This window comes from Oncorhynchus keta, chromosome 23 (assembly GCF_023373465.1).
Source record: "Oncorhynchus keta strain PuntledgeMale-10-30-2019 chromosome 23, Oket_V2, whole genome shotgun sequence".
Classification (NCBI taxonomy): domain Eukaryota; kingdom Metazoa; phylum Chordata; class Actinopteri; order Salmoniformes; family Salmonidae; genus Oncorhynchus; species Oncorhynchus keta.
In genome coordinates, this window is record NC_068443.1 from 2,783,819 (window position 1) to 2,804,030 (window position 20,212).

A 20,212-nucleotide genomic window follows, 5' to 3' on the forward strand; every position below is an offset into this window, starting at 1 on the left:
ACACACACACACACACACACACACACACACACACACACACACACACACACACACACACACACACACACACACACACACACACACACACACACACACACACACACTGGGGCCTGTAGCCTGTAGCTCTAATGAAATAGCCCTTTGGGGCCTAATCTCCTATTGGTTGGGATATCAAGAAGGACCTCTGCATCATATACCATGTCCTACTCTATGTCCCAAATGACACCCTATTCCCTATATAGTGCACTACTTTAGACCAGGGCCCAATGGCACCCTATTCCCTATATATTGCACTACTTTTGACCAGGGCTCATAGGAAATAGGGTCACATTTGGGACGCAGAGGGAGAGTTCCCCTCTCTTCCTCAATGAGACTTAGAAACACTGATAATCAGGGTGTGAAATGTTTTTATTTTTTTATTTAACCAGGTAGGCTAGTTGAGAACAAGTTCTCATTTACAACTGCGACCTGGCCAAGATAAAGCATAGCAGTGTGAACAGACAACACAGAGTTACACATGGAGTAAACAATTAACAAGTCAATAACACAGTAGAAAAAAAAGAGAGTCTACATTGTGTGCAAAAGGCATGAGGAGTTAGGTGAATAATTACAATTTTGCCCCGGTATCCTGGAAGGATATTTACCTCCTCCCGTCAGTAGAGGATGGCTGTTTTTTTTGTTGAAATGCCTTTCTCACCATCTTAAATAAGCATGCCCCATTCAAGAAATGTTGAACCAGGAACAGATATAGCCCTTGGTTCTTTCCAGACCTGACTGCCCTTAACCAACACAAAAACATCCTGTGGCGTTCTGCATTAGCATCGAACAGCCCCCGTGATATGCAACTTTTCAGGGAAGCTCGAAACCAATATACACAGGCAGTTAGAAAAGCAAAAGCTAGCTTTTTTGAAGCAGAAATTTCCTTCCTGCAGCACAAACTCCAAAAAGTTCTGGGACACTGTAAAGTCCATGGAGAATAAGAGCACCTCCTCCCAGCTGCCCACTGCACCGAGGCTATGAAATACTGTCACCACCGATAAATACACTATAATTGCGAATTTCAATACGCATTTTTCTACGGCTGGCCATGCTTTCCACCTGGCTACCCCTACACTGGTCAACAGCACTGCATTCCCCACAGCAACTCGCCCAAGCCTTCCACATTTATCCTTCTCCCAAATCCAGTCTCCCAAATCTACCCCTACAAATCAGCCGGGCTAGACAATCTGGACCCTTTCTTTCTAAAATGATCTGCCGAAATTGTTGCAACCCCTAGTACTAGCCTGTTCAACCTCTCTTTCGTGTCATCTGAGATTCCCAAAGATTGGAAAGCAGCTGCGTTCACCCCCCCTTTTCAAAGGGGGGTACACTCTTGACCCAAACTGCTACAGACCTATATCTATCCTACCCTGCCATTCTAAGGTCTTCGAAAGCCAACTCAACAAACAGATTACCGACCATTTCGAATCCCACCGCACCTTCTCCGCTATATAATCTGGTTTCAGAGCTGGTCATGGGTGCACCTCAGCCACGCTCAAGGTCCTAAACGATATCTTAACCGCCATCGATAAGAAACAATACTGTGCAGCCGTATTCATTGACCTTGCCAAGGCTTTCGACTCTGTCAATCACCACATCCTCATCGGCAGACTCGATAGCCTTCGTTTCTCAAATGGTTGCCTCGCCTGGTTCACCAACTACTTCTCTGATAGAGTTCAGTGTGTCAAATCGGAGGGTCTGTTGTCCAGTCCTCTGGCAGTTTCTATGGGGGTGCCACAGGGTTCAATTCTTGGGCCGACTCTCTTCTCTGTATACCAATGATGTCACTCTTGCTGCTGGTGAGTCTCTGATCCACCTCTACGCAGACGACACTATTCTGTATACTTCTGGCCCTTCTTTGGACACTGTGTTAACAACCCTCCAGACGAGCTTCAATGCAACTCTCCTTCCGTGGCCTCCAATTGCTCTTAAATACAAGTCAAACTAAATGCATGCTCTTCAACCAATTGCTGCCTGCACCTGCCCGCCCGTCCAGTATCACTACTCTGGACGGTTCTGACTTAGAATATGTGGACAAATACTTAGGTGTCTGGTTAGACTGAAAACTCTCTGTAAACTCTCCTTCCAGACTCACATCAAACATCTCCAATCCAAAGTTAAATCTAGAATTGGCTTCCTATTTCGACATCAAAGCATCCTTCACTCATGCTGCCAAAAATACCCTCGTAAAACTGACCACCCTACCGATCCTCGACTTCTGCGATGTCATTTACAAAATAGCCTCCAATACCATACTTAATACATGGGATGCAGTCTATCACAGTGCCATCCGTTTTGTCACCAAAGCCCCATATACTACCCACCACTGCGACCGGTATGCTCTCGTTGGCTGGCCCTCGCTTCATACTCGTCGCCAAACCCACTGGCTCCATGTCATCTACAAGACCCTGCTAGGTAAAGTCCCCCCTTATCTCAGATCGCTGGTCACCATAGCAGCACCCACCTGTAGCACGCGCTGCTTTGCTTTATCTTGGCCAAGTCGCAATTGTAAATGAGAACTTGTTCTCAACTTGCCTACCTGGTTAAATAAAGGTTAAATAAAATATATAAATAAAATGTATGGTATGGCATGGTATGGTATGGTATGGTAAGGTAAGGTAAGGTATGGTATGGTAAGGTAAGGTAAGGTAAGGTAAGGTATGGTATGGTATGGTATGGTATGGTATGGTATGGTATGGTATGGTATGGTATGGTATGGTATGGTATGGTATGGTATGGTATGGTATGGTATGGTAAGGTATGGTAAGGTAAGGTAAGGTATGGTAAGGTAAGGTATGGTAAGGTAAGGTATGGTAAGGTAAGGTAAGGTATGGTATGGTATGGTAAGGTAAGGTATGGTATAGTATGGTAAGGTAAGGTATGGTATAGTATGGTATGGTAAGGTATGGTAAGGTAAGGTAAGGTAAGGTAAGGTAAGGTATAGTATGGTAAGGTAAGGTAAGGTAAGGTAAGGTATGGTAAGGTATAGTATGGTAAGGTATGGTAAGGTATGGTAAGGTAAGGTAAGGTATAGTATGGTAAGGTATCATATGGTAAGGTAAGGTAAGGTATGGTAAGGTATAGTATGGTATGGTAAGGTATGGTAAGGTATGGTAAGGTAAGGTAAGGTATAGTATGGTATGGTAAGGTATGGTAAGGTATGGTAAGGTAAGGTAAGGTATAGTATGGTAAGGTATCATATGGTAAGGTAAGGTAAGGTATGGTAAGGTATCATATGGTAAGGTAAGGTAAGGTATGGTAAGGTATAGTATGGTATGGTAAGGTATGGTAAGGTATGGTAAGGTATAGTATGGTATGGTAAGGTATGGTAAGGTATGGTAAGGTAAGGTAAGGTATAGTATGGTAAGGTATCATATGGTAAGGTAAGGTATAGTATGGTAAGGTGTGGTATGGTAAGGTATAGTATGGTATGGTAAGGTATGGTATGGTATGGTAAGGTAAGGTATAGTATGGTAAGGTATCATATGGTAAGGTAAGGTAAGGTAAGGTAAGGTAAGGTAAGGTAAGGTAAGGTATGGTATAGTATGGCAAGGTAAGGTATGGTATAGTATGGTAAGGTAAGGTATGGTATAGTATGGTATGGTATGGTAAGGTATGGTAAGGTAAGGTAAGGTATAGTATGGTAAGGTATCATATGGTAAGGTAAGGTAAGGTATGGTAAGGTATGGTAAGGTATAGTATGGTAAGGTAAGGTAAGGTAAGGTAAGGTAAGGTATGGTAAGGTATGGTAAGGTATAGTATGGTAAGGTAAGGTAAGGTAAGGTATGGTATGGTAAGGTATGGTAAGGTAAGGTATGGTAAGGTAAGGTATGGTATGGTATGGTATGGTAAGGTAAGGTAAGGTAAGGTAAGGTAAGGTAAGGTAAGGTATGGTATAGTATGGCAAGGTAAGGTATGGTATAGTATGGTAAGGTAAGGTATGGTATAGTATGGTATGGTAAGGTATGGTAAGGTAAGGTAAGGTAAGGTAAGGTATAGTATGGTAAGGTATCATATGGTAAGGTAAGGTAAGGTATGGTAAGGTATGGTAAGGTATGGTAAGGTATAGTATGGTAAGGTAAGGTAAGGTAAGGTAAGGTAAGGTATAGTATGGTATGGTAAGGTATGGTAAGGTAAGGTAAGGTAAGGTATGGTAAGGTAAGGTATGGTATGGTAAGGTAAGGTAAGGTAAGGTATGGTATGGTATGGTAAGGTAAGGTAAGGTATGGTATGGTAAGGTAAGGTAAGGTAAGGTATGGTAAGGTATGGTAAGGTAAGGTATGGTATGGTAAGGTATGGTAAGGTAAGGTAAGGTATGGTATGGTATGGTATGGTAAGGTAAGGTATAGTATGGTAAGGTATGGTATGGTATGGTATGGTATGGTATGGTAAGGTAAGGTAAGGTAAGGTAAGGTAAGGTATGGTATGGTATGGTATGGTATGGTATGGTATGGTATGGTATGGTAAGGTAAGGTAAGGTATGGTATGGTATGGTATGGTATGGTATGGTATGGTATGGTAAGGTAAGGTAAGGTAAGGTATGGTAAGGTAAGGTAAGGTATGGTATGGTAAGGTAAGGTAAGGTAAGGTATGGTAAGGTAAGGTAAGGTAAGGTATGGTATGGTATGGTATGGTATGGTATAGTAAGGTAAGGTAAGGTAAGGTAAGGTAAGGTAAGGTAAGGTAAGGTAAGGTAAGGTAAGGTAAGGTAAGGTATAGTATGGTAAGGTAAGGTTAGGTATAGTATGGTAAGGTATGGTATGGTATGGTAAGGTTAGGTATAGTATGGTAAGGTAAGGTAAGGTAAGGTAAGGTAAGGTAAGGTAAGGTAAGGTAAGGTATGGTATGGTATGGTATGGTAAGGTAAGGTAAGGTAAGGTAAGGTAAGGTATGGTATGGTAAGGTAAGGTTAGGTATAGTATGGTAAGGTAAGGTAAGGTAAGGTATGGTAAGGTAAGGTAAGGTAAGGTAAGGTATGGTATGGTAAGGTAAGGTAAGGTATGGTAAGGTAAGGTAAGGTAAGGTAAGGTATGGTATGGTATGGTATGGTATGGTATGGTAAGGTAAGGTAAGGTAAGGTAAGGTAAGGTAAGGTAAGGTATGGTAAGGTAAGGTAAGGTAAGGTAAGGTAAGGTATGGTATGGTATGGTATGGTATGGTAAGGTAAGGTAAGGTAAGGTATGGTAAGGTAAGGTAAGGTAAGGTAAGGTAAGGTATGGTATGGTATGGTAAGGTAAGGTAAGGTAAGGTAAGGTATGGTATGGTATGGTATGGTATGGTAAGGTAAGGTAAGGTAAGGTAAGGTAAGGTAAGGTAAGGTAAGGTAAGGTATGGTAAGGTAAGGTAAGGTAAGGTAAGGTAAGGTAAGGTAAGGTAAGGTATGGTATGGTATAGTATGGTAAGGTATGGTAAGGTAAGGTAAGGTAAGGTAAGGTAAGGTAAGGTAAGGTAAGGTATAGTATGGTAAGGTAGGTAAGGTATGGTATGGTATGGTAAGGTATGGTATAGTAAGGTAGGTAAGGTAAGGTATGGTACGGTATGGTAAGGTAAGGTAAGGTAAGGTAAGGTAAGGTAAGGTAAGGTATGGTAAGGTAAGGTAAGGTAAGGTATGGTATGGTATGGTATGGTATGGTACGGTATGGTAAGGTAAGGTAAGGTAAGGTAAGGTAAGGTAAGGTAAGGTATGGTAAGGTAAGGTAAGGTAAGGTAAGGTAAGGTATAGTATGGTAAGGTAGGTAAGGTAAGGTATGGTATGGTATGGTATGGTACGGTATGGTAAGGTAAGGTAAGGTAAGGTAAGGTAAGGTAAGGTATGGTAAGGTAAGGTAAGGTATGGTATGGTACGGTGAAATCTTCTCACCTGATAGAAGTTAGGCCAGTAGGTAGAGATGGCCAGTTCTACCTGTACCCAGGCTCTAGTAGCTGGCCCAGACACGTTCCAGACGGGCATGCCCAGTGGACTGTTGTTCTCTCTGATGTACACGTTGAGCTGCCCCGGTCCCGCCCCCTCGCGGCCAGACAGGAAGTACTCGAAGATTACGCAGTGGGTGTCATTCTCCTTCAGCTGGGGGGTCAGGAGGAGGGCCTTCTGACCAGCAAAACGTCCCGAAGTGTTGACCATCACGAAGGCTGAATCTAGGATAGAGGAGACAGCATGTGAGACAGTACTGTGGAGATGTACAAAACTTCAGCTGACAGAACCTGATTCTAGAGGACCAGCGGAGAGGACAACATTAACAGGAAGTAGAACAGTGTAGCTGGAGGGTCAGTACTTAACATCTAAAAGGATCGCATCAAGACAAAACAAACTTTATTTAAAGATGCAATCTGCGGTTCAAACAATAACAAACAGTCCATCCTGCCACTGTTTTTGGTAAGCAGCTGAGGTATGGGGCTGGGGGGGGAAATGTCAAATTCATAGACAAAGCTTTGGATGCAAGGATTGACCATCCATGATAACAAAACTATAGTTGTATTCATGTTTGGAGGCTATACAGTGTTTGTTTACATTCATACCGAACAATAACATGTACGCAACATGCGACAATTTCAAAGATTTTACTGAGTTTACAGTTCATATAAGGACATGTGAAATGGGCCTGGGAGGGCATAGGCCCACCCACTGGGAAGCCAGGCCCAGCCAATCAGAATGAGTTGTTCCCCACAAAAGCACCCCCACCTCAGCACAAGGTGTACTTGTGTAATGATCATGCTGTGTAATCAGCTTCTTGATATGCCACACATGTCAGGTGGGTGGATTATCTTGGCAAAAGGAGAAATGCTCACTAACAGAATATGTAAACATATATGAATATGTAAACAAATTTGTGCAAAACATATGAGAGAAGAAAAGATTTTGGTGCGTATGGAACATTTCTGGGATGTTGTTTCTTTTTGCAGTCACTTTAAATAGCATGTAGCCATCTGGATACATTAGACAGTTTAACAGTGGAGAGGAGACAATAACATGCAATAGTATGGGTTAGCAAAGGTTCTTTATGTAGAGAGAGAGTACTGGGATAGGACTGGGAGAGGACCGGGAGAGGACTGGGAGAGGACTTGGAGAGGACTGGGAGAGGACCGGGAGAGGACTCGGAGAGGACCGGGAGAGGACTTGGAGAGTACTGGGATAGGACTGGGAGAGGACCGGGAGAGGACTGGGAGAGGACTTGGAGAGGACCGGGAGAGGACTTGGAGAGGACTGGGAGAGGACTTGGAGAATACTGGGAGAGGACTTGGAGAGGCCTGGGAGAGGACTGGGAGAATACTGGGAGAGGACTGGGAGAGGACTGGGAGAGGACTTGGAGAGGACTTGGAGAGGACTGGGAGAGGACTGGGAGAGGACTTGGAGAGGACTTGGAGAGGACTGGGAGAGGACTGGGAGAGGACCGGGAGAGGACCGGGAGAGGACCGGGAGAGGACTTGGAGAGGACTGGGAGAGGACTGGGAGAGGACCGGGAGAGGACCGGGAGAGGACCTGGAGAGGACCGGGAGAGGACCGGGAGAGGACTGGGAGAGGACTGGGAGAGGACTTGGAGAGGACTGGGAGAGGACTGGGAGAGGACTGGGAGAGGACTGGGAGAGGACGTGGAGAGGACTGGGAGAGGACTTGGAGAGGACTGGGAGAGGACTGGGAGAGGACTGGGAGAGGACTGGGAGAGGACTGGGAGAGGACTTGGAGAGGACTGGGAGAGGACTGGGAGAGGACTTGGAGAGGACTGGGAGAGGACTGGGAGAGGACTTGGAGAGGACTGGGAGAGGACTGGGAGAGGACTGGGAGAGGACTTGGAGAGGACTGGGAGAGGACTGGGAGAGGACTGGGAGAGGACTGGGAGAGGACTTGGAGAGGACTGGGAGAGGACTGGGAGAGGACTGGGAGAGGACTTGGAGAGGACTGGGAGAGGACTTGGAGAGGACTGGGAGAGGACTGGGAGAGGACTGGGAGAGGACGGTGAGAGGACCGGGAGAGGACTTGGAGAGGACTGGGAGAGGACTTGGAGAGGACTGGGAGAGGACTGGGAGAGGACTGGGAGAGGACTTGGAGAGGACTGGGAGAGAACTTGGAGAGGACTGGGAGAGGACTTGGAGAGGACTGGGAGAGGACTGGGAGAGGACCGGGAGAGGACTGGGAGAGGACTGGGAGAGGACTGGGAGAGGACTGGGAGAGGACCGGGAGAGGACTGGGAGAGGACCGGGAGAGGACTGGGAGAGGACTGGGAGAGGACTGGGAGAGGACTGGGAGAGGGCTTGGTTGTGCTTTGATTGACTGTAAAACATGAGACAGGGTTGGATTCAATCCCAAATCAATTTCCAGTCACGAAAGAAAAACTAAATTCCAATTCCACATGTTCCTAATTGAAAAGCATTGAAGAGAGATGGAATTGGAACGTTAGTGTACTTCCTGAATTGACAGGAAGTCATCGTAAACACTGCCAGCTATACTGAGGGTTCATAACGAAGGTGGATTATAGCTCAAATGATGGAGAAAAATGAAGAAAGGGGTAGAATGAGGAATCAATAGCAACTAGAGTAAGAAGAAGAACAGTCTAGATTTCGTACTTTGATTTAACATTAAAGGTTCATCTAATCCTCTCTCCACCTGCCAATAGAGGACAAGTGAGAATGATTATATTGGCAAAACATTGAGGAAAAAGGGCTGAGCACAGAGCATTTATCATCCTCTCATAGACCTATAGCTGTCAGCTCTACAGAAAGAATAGAAGACACATGACGTACTGAAATGACACGTGTGAAATACAATCCAGGGTTATATTCATTAGTGCGAGCCATAGAAAAAACAGTCACAAAACTAGCAGCGAAAATTAGTCTTTCTTATTGGCCAAGTTCTGGTTGGTTCCTCCGCGTTCAGCCCGTTCGCCCCTGTTTGGTTCTTTGTGAATACAACGCACCTTCCGGAGACACCTGAAACCCCACCTCTTTAAGGAATACCTAGGATAGGATAAAGTAATCCTTCTCACCCCCCTTAAAAGATTTAGATGCACTATTGTAAAGTGGCTGTTCCACTGGATGTCATAAGGTGAAAGCACCAATTTGTAAGTCGCTCTGGATAAGAGCGTCTGCTAAATGACTTAAATGTAAATGTAAATGTAAGATAAACATAACAGGTCAAGATTGTGTTGAACTTGCTTCCAAAGAAAAAAGCAGAGAGTACGACACAATGAATCACCTCACAAAAGACCATTTACATATTCACTTTATAGGGAAAGACTAATGACTGGTGAGCAGCACACAGCTACAGACTAATGACTAATCACTGGTGAGCAGCACACAGCTACAGACTAATGACTAATCACTGGTGAGCAGTACACAGCTACAGACTAATGACTAATCACTGGTGAGCAGCACACAGCTACAGACTAATCACTGGTGAGCAGCACACAGCTACAGACTAATCACTGGTGAGCAGTACACAGCTACAGACTAATCACTGGTGAGCAGCACACAGCTACAGACTAATGACTAATGACTGGTGAGCAGCACATATCTACAGACTAATGACTAATCACTGGTGAGCAGCACACAGCTACAGACTAATGACTAATCACTGGTGAGCAGCACACAGCTACAGACTAATGACTAATCACTGGTGAGCAGTACACAGCTACAGACTAATGACTAATCACTGGTGAGCAGCACACAGCTACAGACTAATCACTGGTGAGCAGCACACAGCTACAGACTAATCACTGGTGAGCAGTACACAGCTACAGACTAATCACTGGTGAGCAGCACACAGCTACAGACTAATGACTAATGACTGGTGAGCAGCACATATCTACAGACTAATGACTAATCACTGGTGAGCAGCACACAGCTACAGACTAATGACTGGTGAGCAACACATATCTACAGAATAATGACTAATCACTGGTGAGCAGCACACAGCTACAGACTAATGACTGGTGAGCAGTACACAGCTACAGACTAATGACTGGTGAGCAGCACATAGCTACAGACTAATGACTGGTGAGCAGTACACAGCTACAGACTAATCACTGGTGAGCAGTAAACAGCTACAGACTAATGACTGGTGAGCAGCACACAGCTACAGACTAATCACTGGTGAGCAGTACACAGCTACAGACTAATGACTAATCACTGGTGAGCAGCACACAGCTACAGACTAATCACTGGTGAGCAGCACACAGCTACAGACTAATCACTGGTGAGCAGTACACAGCTACAGACTAATGACTAATCACTGGTGAGCAGCACACAGCTACAGACTAATCACTGGTGAGCAGCACACATCTACAGACTAATCACTGGTGAGCAGCACACAGCTACAGACTAATCACTGGTGAGCAGCACACAGCTACAGACTAATGACTAATGACTGGTGAGCAGCACATATCTACAGACTAATGACTAATCACTGGTGAGCAGCACACAGCTACAGACTAATGACTGGTGAGCAACACATATCTACAGACTAATGACTAATCACTGGTGAGCAGCACACAGCTACAGACTAATGACTAATGACTGGTGAGCAGCACATATCTACAGACTAATGACTAATCACTGGTGAGCAGCACACAGCTACAGACTAATGACTAATGACTGGTGAGCAGCACATATCTACAGACTAATGACTAATCACTGGTGAGCAGCACACATCTACAGACTAATGACTAATGACTGGTGAGCAGCACATATCTACAGACTAATGACTAATCACTGGTGAGCAGCACATATCTACAGACTAATGACTAATGACTGGTGAGCAGCACATATCTACAGACTAATGACTAATCACTGGTGAGCAGCACACAGCTACAGACTAATGACTAATGACTGGTGAGCAGCACATATCTACAGACTAATGACTAATCACTGGTGAGCAGCACATGTCTACAGACTAATGACTAATGACTTGTGAGCAGCACATATCTACAGACTAATGACTAATCACTGGTGAGCAGCACATGTCTACAGACTAATGACTAATGACTGGTGAGCAGCACATATCTACAGACTAATGACTAATGACTGGTGAGCAGCACACAGCTACAGACTAATGACTAATGACTGGTGAGCAGCACATATCTACAGACTAATGACTAATCACTGGTGAGCAGCACACAGCTACAGACTAATGACTAATGACTGGTGAGCAGCACATATCTACAGACTAATGACTAATCACTGGTGAGCAGTACACTGCTACAGACTAATGACTAATGACTGGTGAGCAGCACATATCTAAAGACTAATCACTGGTGAGCAGTACACATCTACAGACTAATGACTAATGACTGGTGAGCAGCACATATCTACAGACTAATCACTGGTGAGCAGTACACAGCTACAGACTAATGACTGGTGAGCAGCACACATCTACAGACTGATGACTGGTGAGCAGCACACATCTACAGACTAATCACTGGTGAGCAGCACACATCTACAGACTAATGACTAATCACTGGTGAGCAGCACATATCTACAGACTAATCACTGGTGAGCAGCACACATCTACAGACTAATGACTGGTGAGCAGCACACAGCTACAGACTAATCACTGGTGAGCAGCACACATCTACAGAAAAATCACTGGTGAGCAGTACACAGCTACAGACTAATGACTGGTGAGCAGCACACATCTACAGACTAATCACTGGTGAGCAGCACACATCTACAGACTAATGACTAATCACTGGTGAGCAGCACATATCTACAGACTAATCACTGGTGAGCAGCACACATCTACAGACTAATCACTGGTGAGCAGCACACAGCTACAGACTAATCACTGGTGAGCAGCACACAGCTACAAACTAATCACTGGTGAGCAGTACACAGCTACAGACTAATCACTGGTGAGCAGTACACAGCTACAGACTAATGACACTGGTGAGCAGCACACAGCTACAGACTAATGACTAATCACTGGTGAGCAGCACACATCTACAGACTAATGACTAATGACTGGTGAGCAGCACACATCTACAGACTAATGACTGGTGAGCAGCACACAGCTACAGACTAATGACTGGTGAGCAGCACACATCTACAGACTAATCACTGGTGAGCAGCACACATCTACAGACTAATGACTGGTGAGCAGCACACATCTACAGACTAATCACTGGTGAGCAGCACACAGCTACAGACTAATCACTGGTGAGCAGCACACAGCTACAAACTAATCACTGGTGAGCAGTACACAGCTACAGACTAATCACTGGTGAGCAGTACACAGCTACAGACTAATCACTGGTGAGCAGCACACAGCTACAGACTAATAACTTGTGAGCAGCACACAGCTACAGACTAATCACTGGTGAGCAGCACACAGCTACAGACCAATCACTGGTGAGCAGTACACATCTACAGACTAATGACTGGTGAGCAGCACACATCTACAGACTAATGACTGATCACTGGTGAGCAGCACATATCTACAGACTAATGACTAATGACTGGTGAGCAGCACATATCTACAGACTAATGACTAATGACTGGTGAGCAGCACACATCTACAGACTAATCACTGGTGAGCAGCACACATCTACAGAAAAATCACTGGTGAGCAGTACACAGCTACAGACTAATGACTGGTGAGCAGCACACATCTACAGACTAATCACTGGTGAGCAGCACACATCTACAGACTAATGACTAATCACTGGTGAGCAGCACATATCTACAGACTAATCACTGGTGAGCAGCACACAGCTACAAACTAATCACTGGTGAGCAGTACACAGCTACAGACTAATCACTGGTGAGCAGCACACAGCTACAGACTAATAACTTGTGAGCAGCACACATCTACAGACTAATGACTGGTGAGCAGCACACATCTACAGACTAATGACTGGTGAGCAGCACACATCTACAGACTAATCACTGGTGAGCAGCACACATCTACAGACTAATGACTGGTGAGCAGCACACATCTACAGACTAATCACTGGTGAGCAGCACACAGCTACAGACTAATCACTGGTGAGCAGCACACATCTACAGACTAATCACTGGTGAGCAGCACACAGCTACAGACTAATCACTGGTGAGCAGCACACAGCTACAGACTAATCACTGGTGAGCAGCACACAGCTACAGACCAATCACTGGTGAGCAGTACACATCTACAGACTAATGACTGGTGAGCAGCACACATCTACAGACTAATGACTGGTGAGCAGCACACAGCTACAGACTAATGACTGGTGAGCAGCACACATCTACAGACTAATGACTGGTGAGCAGCACACATCTACAGACTAATGACTGGTGAGCAGCACACATCTACAGACTAATGACTGGTGAGCAGCACACATCTACAGACTAATGACTGGTGAGCAGCACACATCTACAGACTAATCACTGGTGAGCAGCACACAGCTACAGACTAATCACTGGTGACCTCAGAAAAAAAGTTGTAGACCTCCACAAGTCTGGTTCATCCTTGGGAGCAATTTCCAAACGCCTGAACGTACCACGTTCATCTGTGCAAACAATAGTACGCAAGTATAAACACCGTGGGACCACACAGCCGTCATACCGCTCAGGTAGGAGACACGTTCTGTCTCTTAGAGATGAAAGTACTTTGGTGCGAAAAGTGCAAATCAATCCCAGAACAACAGCAAAGGACCTTGTGAAGATGCTGGAGGAAACAGGTACAAAAGTATCTATAACAACAGTCAAACGAGTCCTATATCGGCATAACCTGAAAGGCCGCTCAGCAAGGAAGAAGCCACTGCTCCAAAACCGCCATAAAAATAACAGACTACTATATACAGGGTCAGTTAGTACTGTACTATATACAGGGTCAGTTAATACCATACTATATACAGGGTCAGTTAGTACCATACTATATACAGGGTCAGTTAATACCATACTATATAAAGGGTCAGTTAGTACCATACTATATACAGGGTCAGTTATCTACAGACTACTATATGACAGGGTGAGCAGTTAATACCATACTATATACAGGGTCAGTTAGTACCATACTATATACAGGGTCAGTTAATACTACATACTATATACAGGGTCAGTTAGCTACCATACTAATGACTAGGGTCTGGTTAGTACCATACTATATACAGGGTCAGTTAATACCATACTATATAAGGGTCAGTTAGCACTGTACTATACTATATACAGGGTCAGTTAATACTACACTACTATACAGGGTCAGTTAATACCATACTATATACAGGGTCAGTTAATACCATACTATATACAGGGTCAGTTACATCTACATACTATATACAGGGTCAGTTAGTACTGTACTATACTATATACAGGGTCAGTTAATCTACCACACTATATACTGGGTCAGTTAATACCATACTATATACAGGGTCAGTTAATACCATACTATATACAGGGTCAGTTAGTACTGTACTATACTATATACAGGGTCAGTTAATACCACACTATATACAGGGTCAGTTAATACCATACTATATACAGGGTCAGTTAGTACAGTACTAATACTATATACAGGGTCAGACTAATAATACAGAGCAGCACACTATATACAGGGTCAGTTAATACCATACTATATACAGGGTCAGTTAATACCATACTATATACAGGGTCAGTTAATACCATACTATATACAGGGTCAGTTAGTACTGTACTATACTATATACAGGGTCAGTTAATACATCTACACTATATACAGGGTCAGTTAATACCATACTATATACAGAGTCAGTTAATACCACACTATATACAGGGTCAGTTAGTACCATACTATATACAGGGTCAGCACACATTACAGTACTAATACTATATACAGGGTTAGTTAATACTAATACTATACACAGGGTCAGTTAATACCATACTATATACAGGGTCAGTTAATACCATACTATATACAGGGTCAGTTAATACCATACTATATACAGGGTCAGTTAGTACTGTACTATACTATATACAGGGTCAGTTAATACCACACTATATACAGGGTCAGTTAATACCATACTATATACAGGGTCAGTTAATACCATACTATATACAGGGTCAGTTAGTACTGTACTATACTATATACAGGGTCAGTTAATACCACACTATATACAGGGTCAGTTAATACCATACTATATACAGGGTCAGTTAATACCATACTATATACAGGGTCAGTTAATACCATACTATATACAGGGTCAGTTAGTACTGTACTATACTATATACAGGGTCAGTTAATACCACACTATATACAGGGTCAGTTAATACCATACTATATACAGGGTCAGTTAATACCATACTATATACAGGGTCAGTTAGTACTGTACTATACTATATACAGGGTCAGTTAATACCACACTATATACAGGGTCAGTTAATACCATACTATATACAGGGTCAGTTAGTACTGTACTATACTATATACAGGGTCAGTTAATACCACACTATATACAGGGTCAGTTAATACCATACTATATACAGGGTCAGTTAATACCATACTATATACAGGGTCAGTTAATACCATACTATATACAGGGTCAGTTAGTACTGTACTATACTATATACAGGGTCAGTTAATACCACACTATATACAGGGTCAGTTAATACCATACTATATACAGAGTCAGTTAATACCACACTATATACAGGGTCAGTTAGTACCATACTATATACAGGGTCAGTTAGTACCATACTATATACAGGGTCAGTTAATACCATACTATATACAGGGTCAGTTAATACCATACTATATACAGGGTCAGTTAATACCATACTATATACAGGGTCAGTTAGTACCATACTATATAGAGGGTTAGTTAATACCATACTATACACAGGGTCAGTTAATACCATACTATATACAGGGTCAGTTAATACCATACTATATACAGGGTCAGTTAATACCATACTATATACAGGGTCAGTTAATACCATACTATATACAGGGTCAGTTAGTACCATACTATATACAGGGTTAGTTAATACCATACTATACACAGGGTCAGTTAATACCATACTATATACAGGGTCAGTTAATACCATACTATACACAGGGTCAGTTAATACCATACTATATACAGGGTCAGTTAATACCATACTATATACAGGGTCAGTTAATACCACACTATATACAGGGTCAGTTAATACTATATACAGGGTCAGTTAATACCATACTATCTACAGGGACAGTTAATACCATACTATATACAGGGTCAGTTAATACCATACTATATACAGGGTCAGTTAATACCACACTATATACAGGGTCAGTTAATACCATACTATATACAGGGTCAGTTAATACCATACTATATACAGGGTCAGTTAATACCATACTATATACAGGGTCAGTTAATACCATACTATATACAGGGTCAGTTAATACCATACTATATACAGGGTCAGTTAATACCATACTATATACAGGGTCAGTTAGTACTGTACTATACTATATACAGGGTCAGTTAATACCATACTATATACAGGGTCAGTTAATACCATACTATATACAGGGTCAGTTAATACCATACTATATACAGGGTCAGTTAATACCATACTATATACAGGGTCAGTTAATACCATACTATATACAGGGTCAGTTAATACCATACTATATACAGGGTCAGTTAATACCATACTATATACAGGGTCAGTTAATACCATACTATATACAGGGTCAGTTAATACCATACTATATACAGGGTCAGTTAATACCATACTATATACAGGGTCAGTTAATACCATACTATATACAGGGTCAGTTAATACCATACTATATACAGGGTCAGTTAATACCATACTATATACAGGGTCAGTTAATACCATACTATATACAGGGTCAGTTAATACCATACTATATACAGGGGTACCATACTATATACAGGGTCAGTTAATACTACTATACAGGGTCAGTTAATACCATACTATATACAGGGTCAGTTAATACCATACTATATACAGGGTCAGTTAATACCATACTATATACAGGGTCAGTTAATACCATACTATATACAGGGTCAGTTAATACCATACTATATACAGGGTCAGTTAATACCATACTATATACAGGGTCAGTTAATACCATACTATATACAGGGTATATACTATATACAGGGTCAGTTAATACCATACTATATACAGGGTCAGTTAATACCATACTATATACAGGGTCAGTTAATACCATACTATACACAGGGTCAGTTAATACCATACTATATACAGGGTCAGTTAATACCATACTATATACAGGGTCAGTTAATACCATACTATATACAGGGTCAGTTAATACCATACTATATACAGGGTCAGTTAATACCATACTATATACAGGGTCAGTTAATACCATACTATATACAGGGTCAGTTAGTACCATACTATACACAGGGTCAGTTAATACCATACTATATACAGGGTCAGTTAATACCATACTATACACAGGGTCAGTTAATACCATACTATATACAGGGTCAGTTAGTACCATACTATATACAGGGTTAGTTAATACCATACTATACACAGGGTCAGTTAATACCATACTATATACAGGGTCAGTTAATACCATACTATACACAGGGTCAGTTAATACCATACTATATACAGGGTCAGTTAATACCATACTATATACAGGGTCAGTTAATACCACACTATATACAGGGTCAGTTAATACCATACTATATACAGGGTCAGTTAATACCATACTATATACAGGGTCAGTTAATACCATACTATATACAGGGTCAGTTAATACCATACTATATACAGGGTCAGTTAATACCATACTATATACAGGGTCAGTTAATACCATACTATATACAGGGTCAGTTAATACCATACTATATACAGGGTCAGTTAATACCATACTATATACAGGGTCAGTTAATACCATACTATATACAGGGTCAGTTAATACCATACTATATACAGGGTCAGTTAATTACTATACCAGTTAATACATATATACAGGGTCAGTTAATACCATACTATATACAGGGTCAGTTAATACCATACTATATACAGGGTCAGTTAATACCATACTATATACAGGGTCAGTTAATACCATACTATATACAGGGTCAGTTAATACCATACTATATACAGGGTCAGTTAATACCATACTATATACAGGGTCAGTTAATACCATACTATATACAGGGTCAGTTAATACCATACTATAGTCAGTAGGGTCAGTTAATACCATACTATATACAGGGTCAGTTAATACCATACTATACACAGGGTGTTGTGTGTGTATACAGTGTGTGTGTGTGTGTGTGTGTGTGTACTATATACAGGGTGTGTGTGTGTGTGTGTACCATGTGTGTACAGGGTGTGTGTGCGTGTGCAGTGTGTGTGTGTGCGTGTGCGTGTGCGTGTGCATGTGTGTGTGTGTGTGTGCGTGCGTATGTGTGCGTGCGTGCGTGTGTGCGTGCGTGTGCGTGCGTGCGTGCGTGCGTGTGTGCATGTGTGTAAGGCCCTGTGAGTGTGCATAGAGAAAGTGCAACAACAAAAAAAATAGAACTAAAATGTCAATAAATATACAAGGTCAAGTCAGATCGTCTGTGTAGCTATTTTGATAGCCATTTATCAGTCTTATTGCTGGGGGATGGAAGCTGTTCAGGAGCCTGCTGGTGCCAGACTTGATGCTCCGGTACCGCTTGCCGTGCAGAAGCAGAGAGAACATTCTGCAGATGAAAATTTAAGACCGAGTGAAATAACACAAGTGCGCACACAGAGAATTGGATATCATTCCTCTGAGGAATCACTGAGTTTCGGTAGAAAAAGATGGGGGAACCCCCTCCCCATCCCCCCCCTGTAGTTCAACACACCATTTACCATTTATCACCTATTTGTTCCTACAGTGACACAGACTTTGCCCTGTTTGTTTTGTTGTGCTAAAGACGTAACACGTAACGCTCTCCAATTCAATCTCTCTATTCTCCCCCCACTCTCTCCTCTTTCAGATAACGGGCATCTGTCAATTTTACAGACCGTAACAGGAGGAAAAGGAGGAGGAGAGGAGAAGAGGAGGCGAGGAGAGGAGGAGGAGGAGATAAGAGGAGAAGAGGAGGAGAGGAGGAGGAGGAGATGACGAGGAGGAGACGAGGAGAGGAGGAGGAGGAGATAAGAGGAGAAGAGGAGGAGAGGAGGAGGAGGAGATAAGAGGAGAAGAGGAGGAGAGGAGGAGGAGGAGATAAGAGGAGGAGACGAGGAGGAGACGAGGAGAGGAGGAGGAGGAGATAAGAGGAGAAGAGGAGGAGAGGAGGAGGAGGAGATAAGAGGAGAAGAGGAGGAGAGGAGGAGGAGGAGATAAGAGGAGGAGACGAGGAGAGGAGGAGGAGGAGATAAGAGGAGGAGAGGAGGAGGAGGATATGAGAGGAGAAGAGGAGGAGGAGGAGGAGATGAGAGAAGAATGTCATGCAACATTGTCTTACAGGATCTGATCTCTAGTCTACAACATCTCAATACATCTCTATCTCTACTGATCTGATGGCACTGATCAGTGCCATCCATTTTGTCACCAAAGCCCCATATACTACCCACCACTGCGACCTATATGCTCTCGTTTGTCACCAAAGCCCCATATACTACCCACCACTGCGACCTATATGCTCTCGTTTGTCGCCAAACCCACTGGCTCCAGGTCATCTATAAGTCTTTGCTAGGTAAATCCCCACCTTATCTCAGCTCACTGATCACCATAGCAACACCCATCCGTAGCACGTGCTCCAGCAGGTATATTTCACTGGTCATCTCCAAAGCCAACACTTCCTTTGGCCGCCTTTCCTTCCAGTTCTCTGCTGCCAATGACTGGAACTAATTGCAGAAAGTCTTATATCTTCCCCTCTAAATTTAAGCATCAGCTGTCAGAGCAGCTTACCGATCATTGTACCTGTACACAGCCCATCTGTAAATAGCCCATCCAACTACCTCATCCCCATATTGTTATTTATTTGGCCAACTGGCCTACCTGGTTAAATAAAGGTGAAATAAATAAAATAAAATAAAAATAGAAACATCTCTAGTCTACAACATCTTAATTCATCTCTATCTCTACTGCTCTATGACATTGCGACTCTAGTCAACTGTAGTGTTATAGGAAACGAGGGTGTCTTTCGAGGCATGGGATCTCCACAGCAGCTGAACGGTAAACTGTGAACGCAGCAGGTACATCTCTGGCCACTGAGGTGAATATGGAGAATATGTCACACACAGTACATTAACTTATGGC

The 20,212-nt window shown here is 42.9% G+C and overlaps 1 protein-coding gene across 1 annotated transcript in view; it reads right to left on the reverse strand.

Moving 5' to 3' along the window:
- The window catches only part of LOC127910876 (receptor-type tyrosine-protein phosphatase mu-like), a 688,506-nt gene that overhangs the window by 486,543 nt on the left and 181,751 nt on the right, over window positions 1-20,212 (reverse strand). The window contains exon 3 of the mRNA XM_052475958.1: window positions 5,900-6,174. Within this exon, the coding sequence (XP_052331918.1) occupies window positions 5,900-6,174 (275 nt within the window). The remainder of the gene's footprint in view (window positions 1-5,899; window positions 6,175-20,212) is intronic.